The 14,444-nt window shown below is 36.2% G+C and overlaps 2 protein-coding genes across 3 annotated transcripts in view; one reads left to right on the forward strand and one right to left on the reverse strand.

The window, feature by feature from the left end:
- The first annotated feature begins 990 nt into the window (after nucleotides 1-990).
- TIMM23_1 (mitochondrial import inner membrane translocase, subunit timm23) lies at nucleotides 991-7,082 on the forward strand. 2 transcript variants are annotated; one of them, XM_051211310.1, is made up of 6 exons: nucleotides 991-1,136; nucleotides 4,518-4,606; nucleotides 4,643-4,698; nucleotides 4,733-4,826; nucleotides 4,861-5,124; nucleotides 6,824-7,082. In XM_051211310.1, exons 2-6 carry the CDS (start codon nucleotides 4,585-4,587, stop codon nucleotides 6,943-6,945), a joined length of 558 nt encoding a protein of 185 aa, XP_051071351.1. In that variant the 5' UTR covers nucleotides 991-1,136; nucleotides 4,518-4,584; the 3' UTR covers nucleotides 6,946-7,082. The 2 variants fall into 2 exon arrangements, with proteins under 2 accessions (XP_051071351.1, XP_051071352.1); XM_051211309.1 differs by adding an exon at nucleotides 4,328-4,406 and having other exon boundaries at nucleotides 1,000-1,039; nucleotides 4,861-7,082.
- A 2,304-nt stretch (nucleotides 7,083-9,386) lies between these two features.
- Nucleotides 9,387-14,444, reverse strand: part of DNAH5 (Dynein heavy chain 5, axonemal) — a gene marked incomplete at both ends in the record, with an annotated part of 92,277 nt that continues 87,219 nt past the window's right edge. The window contains 3 exons of the mRNA XM_051218743.1: nucleotides 9,387-9,950; nucleotides 11,227-11,596; nucleotides 12,606-12,868. Coding sequence (XP_051071353.1) covers nucleotides 9,387-9,950; nucleotides 11,227-11,596; nucleotides 12,606-12,868 — 1,197 coding nt within the window. The remainder of the gene's footprint in view (nucleotides 9,951-11,226; nucleotides 11,597-12,605; nucleotides 12,869-14,444) is intronic.

Raw genomic sequence — 14,444 nt, forward strand, 5'->3', positions numbered from 1 at the left:
TCCGCGAAATTAACGTTACGAAGATTGAAGTCCCCTAGAATCAGGATATGAGTGAATCTGAGACGCGTAGAGCGGGGTAGTCCTTCCAGCATACGACTATCATACTCGATGTCAGCAGTGAGCTTCCTATAGATGACCCCGACTAGACATCTCGAGGTGGTAGACAATCTTACAGAGCACCATACGGATTAACCGGGACTGATAAACTCTTGTTTGTGCGCTTGATGTACTTCCAGGCGTGATCGTAAGTATAAGGGCACTCCACCCCCAATTTCTGTCTTTCTGTCATTGCGAAACAAAGACGTACCAGGTATTGCTAGCTCCTGGTCCGTAAACTGTGATATCAAAGTTTCAGATATTCCTATGACATAAGCATTATTAGCATTGCTAATTTCACTTAGCCCATCTATTTTATTTGTTAAACTCGCGGCGCCCATGTATAAGCAGTTCATGCTTTCAATTTGAAGCGCGTGAGTTCCTCCTTCCTGTTCGTCTGTATGAGCCTCATGTGAATAGACAGGTAGCCTACCTATACAAGATTTTCCGAGTTGATAGTCCCTGACCTTTGCACGTTTTTGTATGATCAAAACAGCCCACAAGTGGAATGGTCAGCTACAACTTGCCTTTGCACTTGATCCTGGCGTCATGTGGTCTATCCGGGTGCATATGGATTCCAGTTCGCAACCAACGTCTGTACCTCGGCACATGATGTCAGACCAATAAAATCCGACCGTCAGCAAAGTTAATGCTTTACCTTACCTTTCATTACCTTTTAACAGGCATTAAGTGAATGAGTGACTTTCCAGTGTTCGAACAATTGTCATTAGAAATTCTGCCACTCACCTAGCTTTTCATCACTAGATTTATCGGGACTATATTGATAAAACAACAACTAACACAATATTAGATATCACTTAAGATCTAAAAAATACCTAAGCAACAATACAGGCAAGAGAAAATTTGACTGATCTGTAGTAACGTAACATTTACATATTGGACATTGTCCCTTCAAATGAGTTACTTCTAACTTTGTACCAACGTGAGGTTGCTGCGTATCTTGTTTTCATGATTTTGTTGTGCATTATCCACCCCTATGGAAACGAGAATGTGTTTGTTAGTTAGTAAATCAGGCTAAGGTAGTCCTTTTAAGTTCATTTAGCAAGGATTAATATGGGTCAATAAACCTATCCATACTGCTGAAGATTTATTGCTATGCCTAAATGACATTTAGTTTAGCGCATATAGCTCCTTTCTTGATATTTCATTATTTCAGATTCAGGCCATGCTTGAGTTAGCGAGTTTCCCCTTTTAGTCTTCATAAAGTTTCCATCGCTCTTGAAAACCTTCGAATACATGTGTATTCGTAAAATACTTTACGTTCCTTAGTAGGATGATAGAACCTATGTAACAGCAGTCTGATCACTAAGTTTACAAATCGCAATATGTGATCGATCAGGTCGAGGGACGATATTTGTTCATGGGACCACCGAATAGATGTCAGAAATGTGTATAAAAGCGTAATATTGAGATGGTATCTCTAGAAGGATAGAACTAATGATGTGGCAGTTTCATTTTGGTGTAGCACGAAATCACAATAGTTCAGATTCGCTTATTCTTAGTCATTGGTCCTCTATGGCATTTTGTTTATGACAATCTGAACTATATTCATACGTCTGATTTTTTGTACTATATTGGTTAGTGCTAAGTAAAATTGTCAACAATGTTTCTCTTTTATGGTTGCGTTTTCATATAGTTTTTGTGATTTGGAGGTGTTAGGGGTCACTAGTATTTTTTTCACGAGATTCTTATTGCTTGCACTAACCTGTACTCTTGGCAATGCAGTGCACCCAGACATGCGTGTGGACTTTTCATCACGTCAATTATTATCGCTTCCTGTTCTGTGTTCTTAATTTCTGTTTGGTGAAGGCTCTGACTACCTTAGACAACAGTACAAGCGTGTTTTGGATGGAATTCTCATCCTCCAAATGCTAAGTATTGCTTCAGAACTGGCCTTCATCAGCGCCTAAGTTAAAGCTTGGCGTGTCAACCCCTTTATTTGGAAGCCCTGTCAGTGCTGATGTCTGGCGGAATCTCGGCTCGAATTCAGAAAGCCCGGTTACCTTTGTCAACTTGTGTCACTTGCAGCGTAGGCAAAATATCCGTGTTCCGACCAAGGGATGAGTTCGCTCCGTTCTACTTTACGGGTATGAAACATTACCGGTAAGAATGGCGGATGTACGTAGGTGACTGGTTTTCGATTATAAGTGTCTTCAAAGCATGCCTCGTGCATTTTAAGACCAATGAGTTAGCAGTGCTGGGTTTAACCATAAGGCATTAGGTAGGGATGGAGAGTCGACTGATGGTGGTGAATGTTGCGTATAACTAACCGTCACCTACTTCCAAAGGTATTGTCTGGTGTAGGGGTAGGGTGGAGAAAAGTTAAGGGTGGCTAAACCAAAACATGACAAGTTTATGAACTCACTGACAATTGGACTGAACTATGGTAACAAGTGTAGACCACCTGGTTGGGGTCCGCATGACTATCGTAACCGATGGTTAGAGACCGAATGGCATGACTCAGAATCGTTTGCAATTTTATTATTTATTTATTTGAACACATAAATATTGGTACAAAGAGGCACCATATATATAGGTGCCACACAATAATGAATGTGAAGATATAAAGAATGTAAGGTGCGTATAAGAAAAAAGAAGTACAACAATGAACAGAGATCAGTGTATGATAGTAAAATAACAATAATGGGAGGGTCAGTTCAAATAGCAAAAGTGCTGCCGCAGAGAATTCTTCATTTTTTATGAAGAAAGTAAAATAGTTACAGCAGAATCGCCACGGGCTTTTATTCTGAGCCATATCTAATAACGTCTCTAGCCACTGTGTTGCACCATCTCTAGGATCCTAACCAGAGATTCGTGAAGGACAAACAGGAGCCAGTCCCGTACAGCTTTCTTTCACACCACGACACAATGTCGTACACTGACAACCTCTCTGCTTTTTCCGACCAGTCTCAGCGTCGTCAAGTAATACACGACGTGGAATTCTCTGGTACGACACTCGAAGAACATGTCAAAGCCACTGAAGTCAATGTTTCAAGATAGTGACACCAATTGGATTATCGTCTCTGTGCCCGAACACATGATGCTGAATTTCTGCATTACTAACATGATGTTGCCACTGAATGTCAACAATCCTTCGGAGACAACGATGATCAAACACAGAGAGTTGTCTAACATCTTCAACTCGGAGAGGCCAGGTTTCACAAGCATAGAGCAGAACTGCTCTCACCGACGCGTTGTAGATCCGACCTTTTACAGCCAGACTAACATCACGAAGGCGCCAAAGATGGCCCAGATTGGCATAAGGCGCTCTGGCTTTCACTATACGTGCATTGATCTCATCACTCACACCCCCATCAGCACTTATGCAGCTACCCAGATACACGAACTTCTCGACTACTATCTGCTCACTGCCCAGGGTGAGCGCAGCTTCAGGGTCCTGCCAGTCTTGTAAAAGTACTTTGCACATAGGAAGTGCGAAGCACATACCATACTTACGGACACTAATTGCCAACTGATGAAGCGAGGATTGCACGGCTTGGGTATGATCACACAGTAAGACAATATCATCCGCATACTCAAGATCGAGAAGTCTTTCTTCAGGCAACAGATCCACACCGCCATTACTTACATTCATCAGAGCTGTCCCCAGAATGTCATCATTGGCAAAGTTGAAAAGGAATGGTGAGATTGGACAACCCTGCCTAACCCCACTGCTCGAATGGAACAATGGAGAGATGGTTGTATGCCCTCACTCTGCCTGAGGTGTTTGTATATAGAGCTTTTAAGATGTTAATAAATTTCTCAGACACACCCTTCTTCAATAGACAATCCCAGAGAACAGTCCTGTCCAACGAATCGAAGTCAGCCTTGGTATCAAGAAACAATACGATTGTTGACCTGTGTTGGTGGAGGTGTACCCATTCTTTGTTTTTCCCCCAGATTTTAAGGCTTCTTAATTCTCCATAACTTTTTTTGTCTTTATTTCACTTCGTACTAAGTTTTATGTCGACAAATCTGTTTGTTAAACTTTTTAAGAAAGTAGATTATAATAATGTAGCTGTAGATTTAGAAGGATTTTCAATTACTTGAGTGGAAGTTAAGCTAAGAATGATTATGTGCACATGAATAAATCTTGATTGATTCCACCTCATACCATCCTAACCGACTTATGGACATTAAAAAGAATTTATCTGTCAGATGAAGTGGGGTATTTAAGTTATTCATAACCAACATTCCTTTTTTCGTTTAGGTCTAACCCCTCCTAAATGAGAGTAATAGATGCTGAAGGTGACGAACAATTTTAACATTTTGTATTATGTGCTTGTTTTGTAAGTGTAGTTTTGAGGAAAACATTTTACTTGTAACCTATGCTTTGGAAAATTATTCACTATATGGAACGATTTACAATCTTTCCTAGTAATAATTTTGTTTTCATTCAGGTATTTATTTATTTCTGAGTGGCCATAAAACCTCATTCTCGTAGCCGCTAGAAAAATACTCATCAGAATGACCAGCTCTAACTCTGATGGTAGTTTTGTTAATTTCAGAGTTAACGTTTAATTAGATCGCAATATTTTCGTCTCGCCGTTTTTGAATTTTGACCCATCTATTTTGGTCTCGGTAAGCAGCATCAACTTGATAAATTCATTCTCAGAATCCCGAAGAGCAGTTCATCTTTCCCGAAGGGGAGAAACGTCGAGGTCGCTTTGAGCGATCGTTTTCCGAAATCGGAGCTATGGTTATTGGGGGTAACTATACTACAGTCAAATAAGTGATGTTTAGGTGCATCTGTTGGGGGGATCAAAGGATTATACAGCGGTTTTAAAGATTCAGAAATAAAGAATCTTCCGACACTTGCTATCAGACGAACTCAAATGCTGAATCATCTTACTAAATCCGGAGCAACACTTGCTCAGACTGCAGGTTCGATAGGGTTTATATATGCTGTGGCAGATTTCTTGATCTACAAATTACGTGGTAATGCAGAAGATGAGATAAATACAATGGCAGCAGCTACGACTACCGGTTTAGTATATACTTCTCCTGGTAAGCGAATTAGTAATTTTTTCTGAAACAATCTTGCTGATAGGTGCTTTTTATACGTCACTTGCTTTATTTGGTCATTTTCATCGTACCACAGCGACGTCTGCGATAACATTCTAACCCTTATTGTTTCTGGGAAAATAACATCACATTAAATTCGGAGCACCACTCGTTGTAGTTGTAACACTAACTCTAGAAGTCACCAGCGAATTCAGCTGATAGTTTGCAACTAGTTATTAAATCCCCAATTATGGCGTTCTAACCAGCTGACATAAAATTGAGAACAATGACCCATTTCATCCAGGTTCTCTTGTTCTGAAACACCATGCTAACAAACATTATAGTAGATATGTATATAACTATACCTTGTTTGTTTAGTGCATAATCAAGAAATTGCGTCATTCAACTATTATTGTCCTCTTCAGTTGAATACATTGACGACATTCCGTTTATTTACAGACATTTTGTAAGAAATTGAAAGTGCGTTTCTTACAACGAAATTTTAGGAAATAACTTTTACTTCAAACTATAAGCTGCCAAGATTTGTTGAAACCACACCAGATCAGATGTGAAAGTTCAGACAAAACATGTTGTCAGTGAAACGTATTTATCTAATAGTTTCAACACCAACCATTTTGTAATTGAGTTGTTTTCCTTCTTAAAATTATGTGTAACCGTTTTCAACCTATCTTCTTAGGACCCAGCAGTTTCCACTAATTTACAGGCTCGCATCAGAGCTTGTATTATGTAAGCATACCATGTAATCACAATAATTCGAAAATGTTCACGTAATACATTAGTTTCATGTGGTACGTATCAGAACATTACGAAGGAAATGATCCGAAATTGACCCTAAATTAAGAAATAAGTCTAGAAGGAAAGATACAAAAAGGTCATGTAACGCTTACAATTCTGAAGATAGAATAAACGAACTTATGGGGGATTTCGAACTAAACCAGACCACAATTTATAACCACTTGATCGTCTAAATTTGGGGATCTCATCAACAACTGTTACATTCCTTTACCACCCAAATGGTAGTTGGGTAGTTTTGTGTTGTAATGTCATTTGTCTTATTTACGAACCCAATCATCTACTTGAGCGTGAAAACCAAGAGTCAGTAGGAAGCTTTTATTAACCAACCCGAATCAATATAAATACACAAACTCAGTCATTAATGTATGTATGGCCCTCTGTTTGTTAAATCAGATTTTCGATCGATAGCATCTGTCTCCATCGGTTAATTAAACCAAATCTTGACAAGTGGCATGAACCCGTCGAAATTTTCCACTTATCATTTGCCATTAAAATCACATATTTTTTTGACTTAGTCTATCACTTGTACTTCCTTGCTTTCTAAACTGAAATAAGCGGAACGACTTTCGGATCTGTGACCAAGTTGAATACTTTAAACACTAAACCAGTAACCTCGTGCTACTTTATTCTTCACAGTTATGGCAAATATTAATCGTATGCTAAGAGAAAAGTATCGTCACTTTCCGAAATTTCATATCTGTTTTCTTAATAAGTTTTAGTGTGTCAGATTAAACTGTTTGAATATTTCCTCTGCATCTGCCCTTTTAATCTTTCCGCGTTATTAGAAAGGCAGAATTGTAGATTGTGATAAGTAGTAATTTTAGAAAACATTTAAAAACAGATGTGATCGTTTTCAGAACTAAATTAATTCTCTTTAAACCACTAGGAATGTTTAAACCAGGTGGTTGGAAACGTTGCGGCTTTGGTGGGGTTGCTGGGTTTGCTGTTGGTGCGATCGCTGTTACTGTTACAAGCTGGTCCAGAATAAAACATATGCTTGGCGGATAAGTGACACTAACGTAATTTTAATTATGTACATTGACATTTTATCTAGTACCCGAAAAAATTACTTTTTAAATATATCTTGAATTGTTATCCTTGTTCTCAATAATGATATTTATAAGAAATACAATATTGTTTTGACCCTACAAATTTGCAAAAATTAAGAAATTCGAATTTCTCAGATTATACACTTAAATTATTTGCCTCGGAAAATACTGTAAAAATAGTTTGGAACAGTGTAAATGCTCAAATGGAATAAGTAGCTTGAGTTCTAAAATATGTTTTTTGAGTCTGATATAGGATTTACACGTTGCTTCAAATGAGTGGTTCTGTGGCAGTGTCTGTCATTGAACGAAAGGTGTATCTCAGAAGTAAATTAACCTTGTGAAGGCTCTTTACTCAAAAACTACCAATGGAGTCAGAGCTTATGGCGAACTGTCATCTGATTTTGTAACCTCAAGTGGTGTCCGGCAGGCCTGTCCACCATCTCTATTTTTGTTCAACTTTATCATGGACCTACCGCTGTAAATAACGTTCTCGTCGACTGAATTTCCGGAAATTGATCTTTTGTCAGGAGGCCCACTTATCGACTTAGAATACGTAGATGACATAGTTCTGTTTGGAAGTTCAGTCAGCCCTAATGGGTTGGTGTCTGACGAAATCTCTGCACGGATTCGAAAAGCTCGTTTGACTTCTGCTAACTTACGTCACCTATGGCGAAGGTGAGATATCCGTCTACCAATTAAGGAACGAGTAAACTGCGCAACAGTTTGATCTGTTCTACTTTACGGCTGCGAAACGCGACCATTAAGAGTAGAAGATACTCGTAAGCTACTAGTATTTGACAACAGATGTTTTAGAAATAATACTGGCATCTGCTGTGCTCACCGGGTAATAGTGAGGTTAGATGTAGGTTATTGGGGAATTGTTATAACCTGTGACTGCAGATTAGAGGGCAGTGACTCATCGATCGGACCAAAGACGCTTAAACACGTAAGAACGGCCTATAGTTCTGATTGGTCTCGCTTCCCTTTCTGGCCCAGCCAATTGAGTCCAGAACGCAAGTCTCAGCCTCTGAGATATGAATCGTTATATTTCAAGCATCCTCTGTTTATATACCAATCAAGCAGACCACATCGCATTCTTAGGACTATCATACCATATTGTGCGAGTACTAATAATCTCCTTGGTTGTTTGAGGTTCAGTAAGCAAAGTGACGTTAGAACCTATCACCTAGTTAGAAGTCTTGTACCTAAATCAGTTGCAACATTGCTAGTTATAGGAAAAAAGATGAGATCGTGATAATCTACTTGTGTTTATTATAACTTCCTAGGCTGTTTAACTTCACTATCTTGATCAGATGATGTATGCATTCTTTGATAATTTTGTCTTCTAAATAATGCAGACCAAGTTAGCAGAACACGAATATTTCGGAAAAGAATTTAAAGTCTCCTGCTTATCTTTTATTTTACATCGGATTTATAAGTTAACTTATAGATAGGTAGTTCTGCGTTTTCAACTAGATATCCTTATTTTTGTGTTGCTGTTTCTAAAATGTGTATTCTACTCATAGGTTGATTTTATATACCTAAAACCAGTAGATCCTCTATCGTTCCACCAAAACATTTAGGTTTGAAGTGAGCTCCCTCTACTTCAGTTTGAGTAGTTGGGTAGTTTCACTACCTCTCACATCTTAAACTATATAGCTGCAAATACGTATAATTTACTTACTATATGGTACCAAGAATTTTACACGTAGTTTCCTGATCATTTGTTCCAGTACAATTATGCTCAAGTCGTAAACTACTTTATTATTTAATGGAAAACGATGTTCCATAGAGATGTTTCTATTGAAAATCAATATGATATTAAAACCATATGTGGATTATCTTTATCACCCCGTATAAATTTAATGTGTAAATGATAAAACTTTATTAATTATGAAGGAAATCAACATCTAATGAATTCTCTCTGTATTCTTTAATTGAATTGAAAGTTGTGTCAACTTCTTAAACAAATAAAAGTTTTTTTTGTCAACCAATGTCTAATTAAACTATTGCATGGTCTAAAATTCTGTTCTCATCAAAGTTTTTCAGTACAAACAAGCTAAGATTTAATAGAATGTAGAGTTAGTACCTGGCCTTTGTCAGTCATTTAAATGATGCCAGATCTATACAAACTCCTCTCACTTGTTCATTGAAAAACGATTCTGGGACCTTGTTTTATCAAATAATATGAACAAGTATTTGTTAAAAATTCTCCGTTCTGTTTCTATACAAAACAAAGATTGAGTCTAATTCCTCATTCTAAAGAAGTATAAATTAATTTTTTATTGCCACACACAACAAGATGAGGCTGTATACATTTATCTACTTGTTTATTTATCATAATTCGCAGAATCAACAAATATAACAGCAATAGAAATAGAGGATAAGAAAAATAGTAGTTCATCTTATATCGCACAACAAGGCTACACCTCTTAATACCCAATGATCAACTGATTTGTTAGGCGGACAACGTAAATAAAGTGAAGTAACATAGGTTAGGTTTGTTCTACATGGTTTTTTATACACTGGACATACATAGAAGTTTTTCAGCATTTCTTTGGATATCTCTTTGTCCTTAGATATATCCACAGCCTGTATATGAATAACCGGCATTGGTTGATATAATATTTTTGGTTTCGATTCAGTTAGACGCAAATTCTTTTGGTCAAATTCAGCACCTTCTAAAAATAATCCATGAATATATGCACCTTCAGTCGGTGGACGTTGAATATCATCTTTCATAAATCTAGTTACGTCATTCCATAATGTAACTGTATCCAATGCCCAACCTTTATGGCTACGTGTTACCTCTTGTCTGATTGCTGTAAGAAATCCTTGTGGATTGAAAAAACCTGTCATCCAAAAACATACCGGGCGTCCATTGTATAACCATTCATAAAACTGATGATTTCTTTCAATTAATTCGGTAAACCAAAATCCTAATGTAGATGATTCCCATGATAGCTAAGGATAAGAAATAGAGAAATATGGATATTACTAATTGATTTTTATACTGAGATTTAATACTTCCATCTGTTGCCCTCTCACTAAGAAATGATATCGTGTAACTGTTTAAATAAGAGCGAAAGAGTCAAGCCAAACATAAACCCAATTATGCCTACTGACTACTTTTTCACCCGTGTCAACAGGATAACTTGCATCCTGGTGATAAGTAGAGTTCACGTTTCCAGTCTCATAGAAAAAAGAATTGTCTAGAGTACCACATAGAGACAATTGCAACTAATGCAAACATTGTTTGTTCATATCAAAAGATCTCGTTGATCTGAAACTAATGGGATTACCTATCATTTGGTCAGATTTAGAACAATCACGAACAAAACACCCTGATCCTCATTCTTAAAGTCTTCATTTACAGACAACAAAGGTGTTAAAAAAGTAGCGGTATTATCTGTTTTTCATAGACTACCGAGGATTCGAAGAGATCAAGTACAGGTTTTGTTGAGATTGTAAGTGTGCCCTACTGATGAATGTCTTCAAACACTAGCTTCAGTGCACTGCGATCCCATGACCCAAGCTGGTTATGTGAACTTGACAGATCAGTTGATGGGTTCCGGTCATCGGTGAAGAATACAGTTTTCATTACACAACATTCTTACTAAAAAAAGGAATGCCAACAACTCACATATTTGTTCAATAAAATATATTCTTAAAATTTAACTGTCATTCCGATTTATCCGGACTACTTTGAATTTTGTTAACTACTATTCTCTAAGTACCTCAAGTTGCGTTGTTGGTTGTCCCCTCAAATAAAAAGATGTACGCCCGCTGGGGTAGTTTATTACAATTTAAATTAATTATCGAATAAATTAGCCATAATCAGAGTTCCTTAAATATAATATGTTTTGATATGGGGAGCAGTGAGGGGCTGGTGGTAGTCAGACCTTAATTTTGTAGGTTATTAAATGACCTACGAAATCTGATTCCAGTATATAAGTTCCTGCCACGTTTATTTTGTATATGTGTAATCTCGTAATATGGAATGAATAGTGCTTTTTTAAGTAGGTATTATGTCTTCTAATACCCATTTATTAGGATACTGCATCAATATCTCTAGTTTTACAGAGAATCGTCTCTAGTCCACACTATTCAGACCAACCCAAGCGATGAATAGAGAAAATCATACAAAGTTCTATCTGTTTTAACACTGTATAATGAATTACATTAATATGGATGAGTCTTTACTAAAGGAAATTGACGCGTGAAATTCATCCAGTAATACCTTTTTCCATTGATTGGGTATTCTCGCATCATACATACAATCTAGTGCTTGTCTTAGCTGTTCACTCATTACAATCGTACCATCAATAGCCAGTTTTAAGTCAACAAGATTTTCACGCATTATTGTGAGTAACTTTTGTATTCTATTTAATTCTTGACGTAGAAAAATATTCATTGGTTGTAGTGCACCCATTTGATTCAAACGTTCATTCACTTCAAATTGTATATAATTAGGTGGTAATTTGTCAAGCATGTCCATAGCCATACGACGTACTACATCTTCACGTGTTTCTGATGCGCCAGTGTTTGCATCTTTTGGTTGGACATTTAATATACAATCCAAAATAACTTTAGCCTTTTTACTCTGATATCTATAGAGATTTCAACAGCAATGAAATACGATATTACATATAGAAAAAACAATTATATGTGAGAAAAAAAGCTCCCAACAGTGATTATACTTAGTGAAATTATTAATTTAAAACTTGATGAAGACTTGTACAAAATATATATGTAAACGTCTTAATACATTTAGCCTCTTAGTCATTTATCTCCGTATGTAGATCATAAAAAAGATAAATTGGATAGACATATATTAATAGCCTTACTGAGCTCTGTCACTAAACTTCTTTTACATCTCATGTAAATCTTAATCGAAAATTGAATGTTTGGTTTCCAGACTATTGTTATTTAAAAGTAATTAAATCTATAGATTTTAGGACAATAAGGGTTAGATTTATTATTTAATAGTCTACTATTTCGACTATATTAGAGATATAATGAACTATAACGGGTAGACTAACTATTCCATATGAGATCATTTAGAAATGTATATATCAGTGATCGAAAGTAAGGCAATTTAAAACTGTTTTAGGAAAAAATGGCACGTCATATCAACGTTTTAGAAAATCATGTCTAAAATTTAACCTAGTGTCTAAGCGACTTGAGAAAGTTGGAGTTGTTGTGATCTCTGAATTGGCTGTAAAGCTTCATTGTTCTTCGGAACAACATCATCAGCATGTACTTCAAAGAGTGGTGAGCTATTAGAACCTCTCCACAATGGACTAGCAGCGTGTTCTGTCGACGGGAAATTCGATTGGTTGTCATCCATAACTGTGATCATTGCTTGTATGCTATTTTTCGTTCTATCATAGTACGGAGAGTAACTGCTGCATTAGATCCACCCATACGATATGTGAAAAAATACTCTCCAATTACACTGGTTGAACAGTTGCGCTAGAAAGAATTGAGACCAATTCGTTTTATTCCTCAGGAAAGTCAGTTATCGGCATTACATTAAGGTAAGAGTAAGATACAAAGTAATTGTATGCTACTCTTTATTTTTTGATAAAGCATCGGAAAAAATGGTAATTCTCTTACGTTATGTTAACATTTTCGTGTAATCCAAATGCTTGAGGTGAATCATATAATGGGATTTCGTTAATAGCATTAATAAATTCACTTAATTTCTGCACATGTGGAATTTTATAACCTGGTGCAAATTCAAATTCTGAATTAAATAAGTTTTCATTGAACCACAATTTGCAATAGGTGTTCAAAAGCCGATTATCGAAATCATCAATTACTCGACCGCCATACTGAATTTCTCCAAGCATGTATGTGACACATTTCCAATCAATTCCCTAACAAATAAATTTAAAAAAATTAAAGTGACAACGAGAAAACTACTGAGCAATGATTATTTGTTTTGCGATTCCTTACCACGACTAAGCCAGTATCAAGTTGCAAATCATAGTGAGTTTGTATTCAGCAAGTATACATTGCTTTATAAGCAAAAATCGGAACAATCATTCGATAAAATCATTGTGAAACTGATAACCGTTACAGAATGACGGACTGTTAAGAGGAAATTGGGTGGTTGATAAGGGCTTGAATGAAGTAAGATATTACTTGAGTCGATGCAATACAATTCACAGTCACACAAAGATAGATACAGCCCGACACAAGCGAGTGAAGGTAACACACTTAACGCTTACTGTTCGGATGACATTGCATGAAGTCAATCTAGTAATGGTTTAATTGCTGTAAACAAGCCGCTCTGAAAACAGTTAAATCTCAGACACTTGTCTTGACAAACTTTTAATTTAAAAATTCATTCTTAATGTGCTGGAAAATTGTTTAGAGTGTGTATTCACACCAGAATGAAAGATTATAACGGTTTAGTAGTTGGAGCAACTAACAAGAAATCCTATACTCAGATTCATTACATCTTTGGTATATATTAGCGAGGATATCTATTATCTAAATGAAATTCATGCCTTCTATGAGATAAGAACTAGCATTTTTCAGAAATTACTGTCAACAATTGAGCGTCCCTAATTATACTTATGAATCTCTATTACGAAACGCTGAACTGCCATATTGCTTTCTGATTGATCAATATATTATCATCACCACTAAGGAGTAGAACTTATCAATGTCTATATGGTGATAGTATGACGAACACTATATGTAGCAACTATATCAAGACATATCTATGTATTTGTCAGTGAAACTAGTTCTTTAACCGCTAACAACCTTTGTATAAAAGGGATGTGAGCAAATCAAAAGTAACAATTAACCAAACTAACACTCGTTACCACTGATTAGGATTATGTACCATTCTAAGAAGAAAACACCTAACAGAATCAATCTGGAATTCAGTAACTGTTACAATAGTATTATTTTTGTTAATATCATTGTATTATTAAGTCTAATTGTCCTCTAAGTAAAAAGTAATGTTACTCGGGAATAACAAAATGCTCTAAATTACAACGTACAATGGGACAGAAGAGATTTACATAGATTTTCTCCAATCATTTGATACAGGATATAATATATGATGATGTTATATCAATTAGCCTACTACTGTTTAGCGAACCAGGTTTTATACTAAGGATAAGAAATGGGTTATATTGAAAACTATCCACTGACCGATTAATGTACAAAATGTTTATATACTGTAATCACTAAGCAATATTTTCAACAGGTGATATGTCAGGTAAGTGTGTAGTTTAAGCTTTGGGACCTTCAATACAGACCTAAGAGATTATTAAACTAAGAATACAAGTTAGTTGGTACAGATTACTACAGTATTTAATCATAAAACAGGAGAATTATCAAAATGAAATAGGAATGACGTATTAAATAAAATGGACTATATTCGTCGTGCTGTCGTATTTCTTACCAATAATATTTAAAACATAATAAACCTGAATG

The sequence above is a fragment of the Schistosoma haematobium genome, chromosome ZW, assembly GCF_000699445.3.
Source record: "Schistosoma haematobium chromosome ZW, whole genome shotgun sequence".
NCBI lineage: Eukaryota > Metazoa > Platyhelminthes > Trematoda > Strigeidida > Schistosomatidae > Schistosoma > Schistosoma haematobium.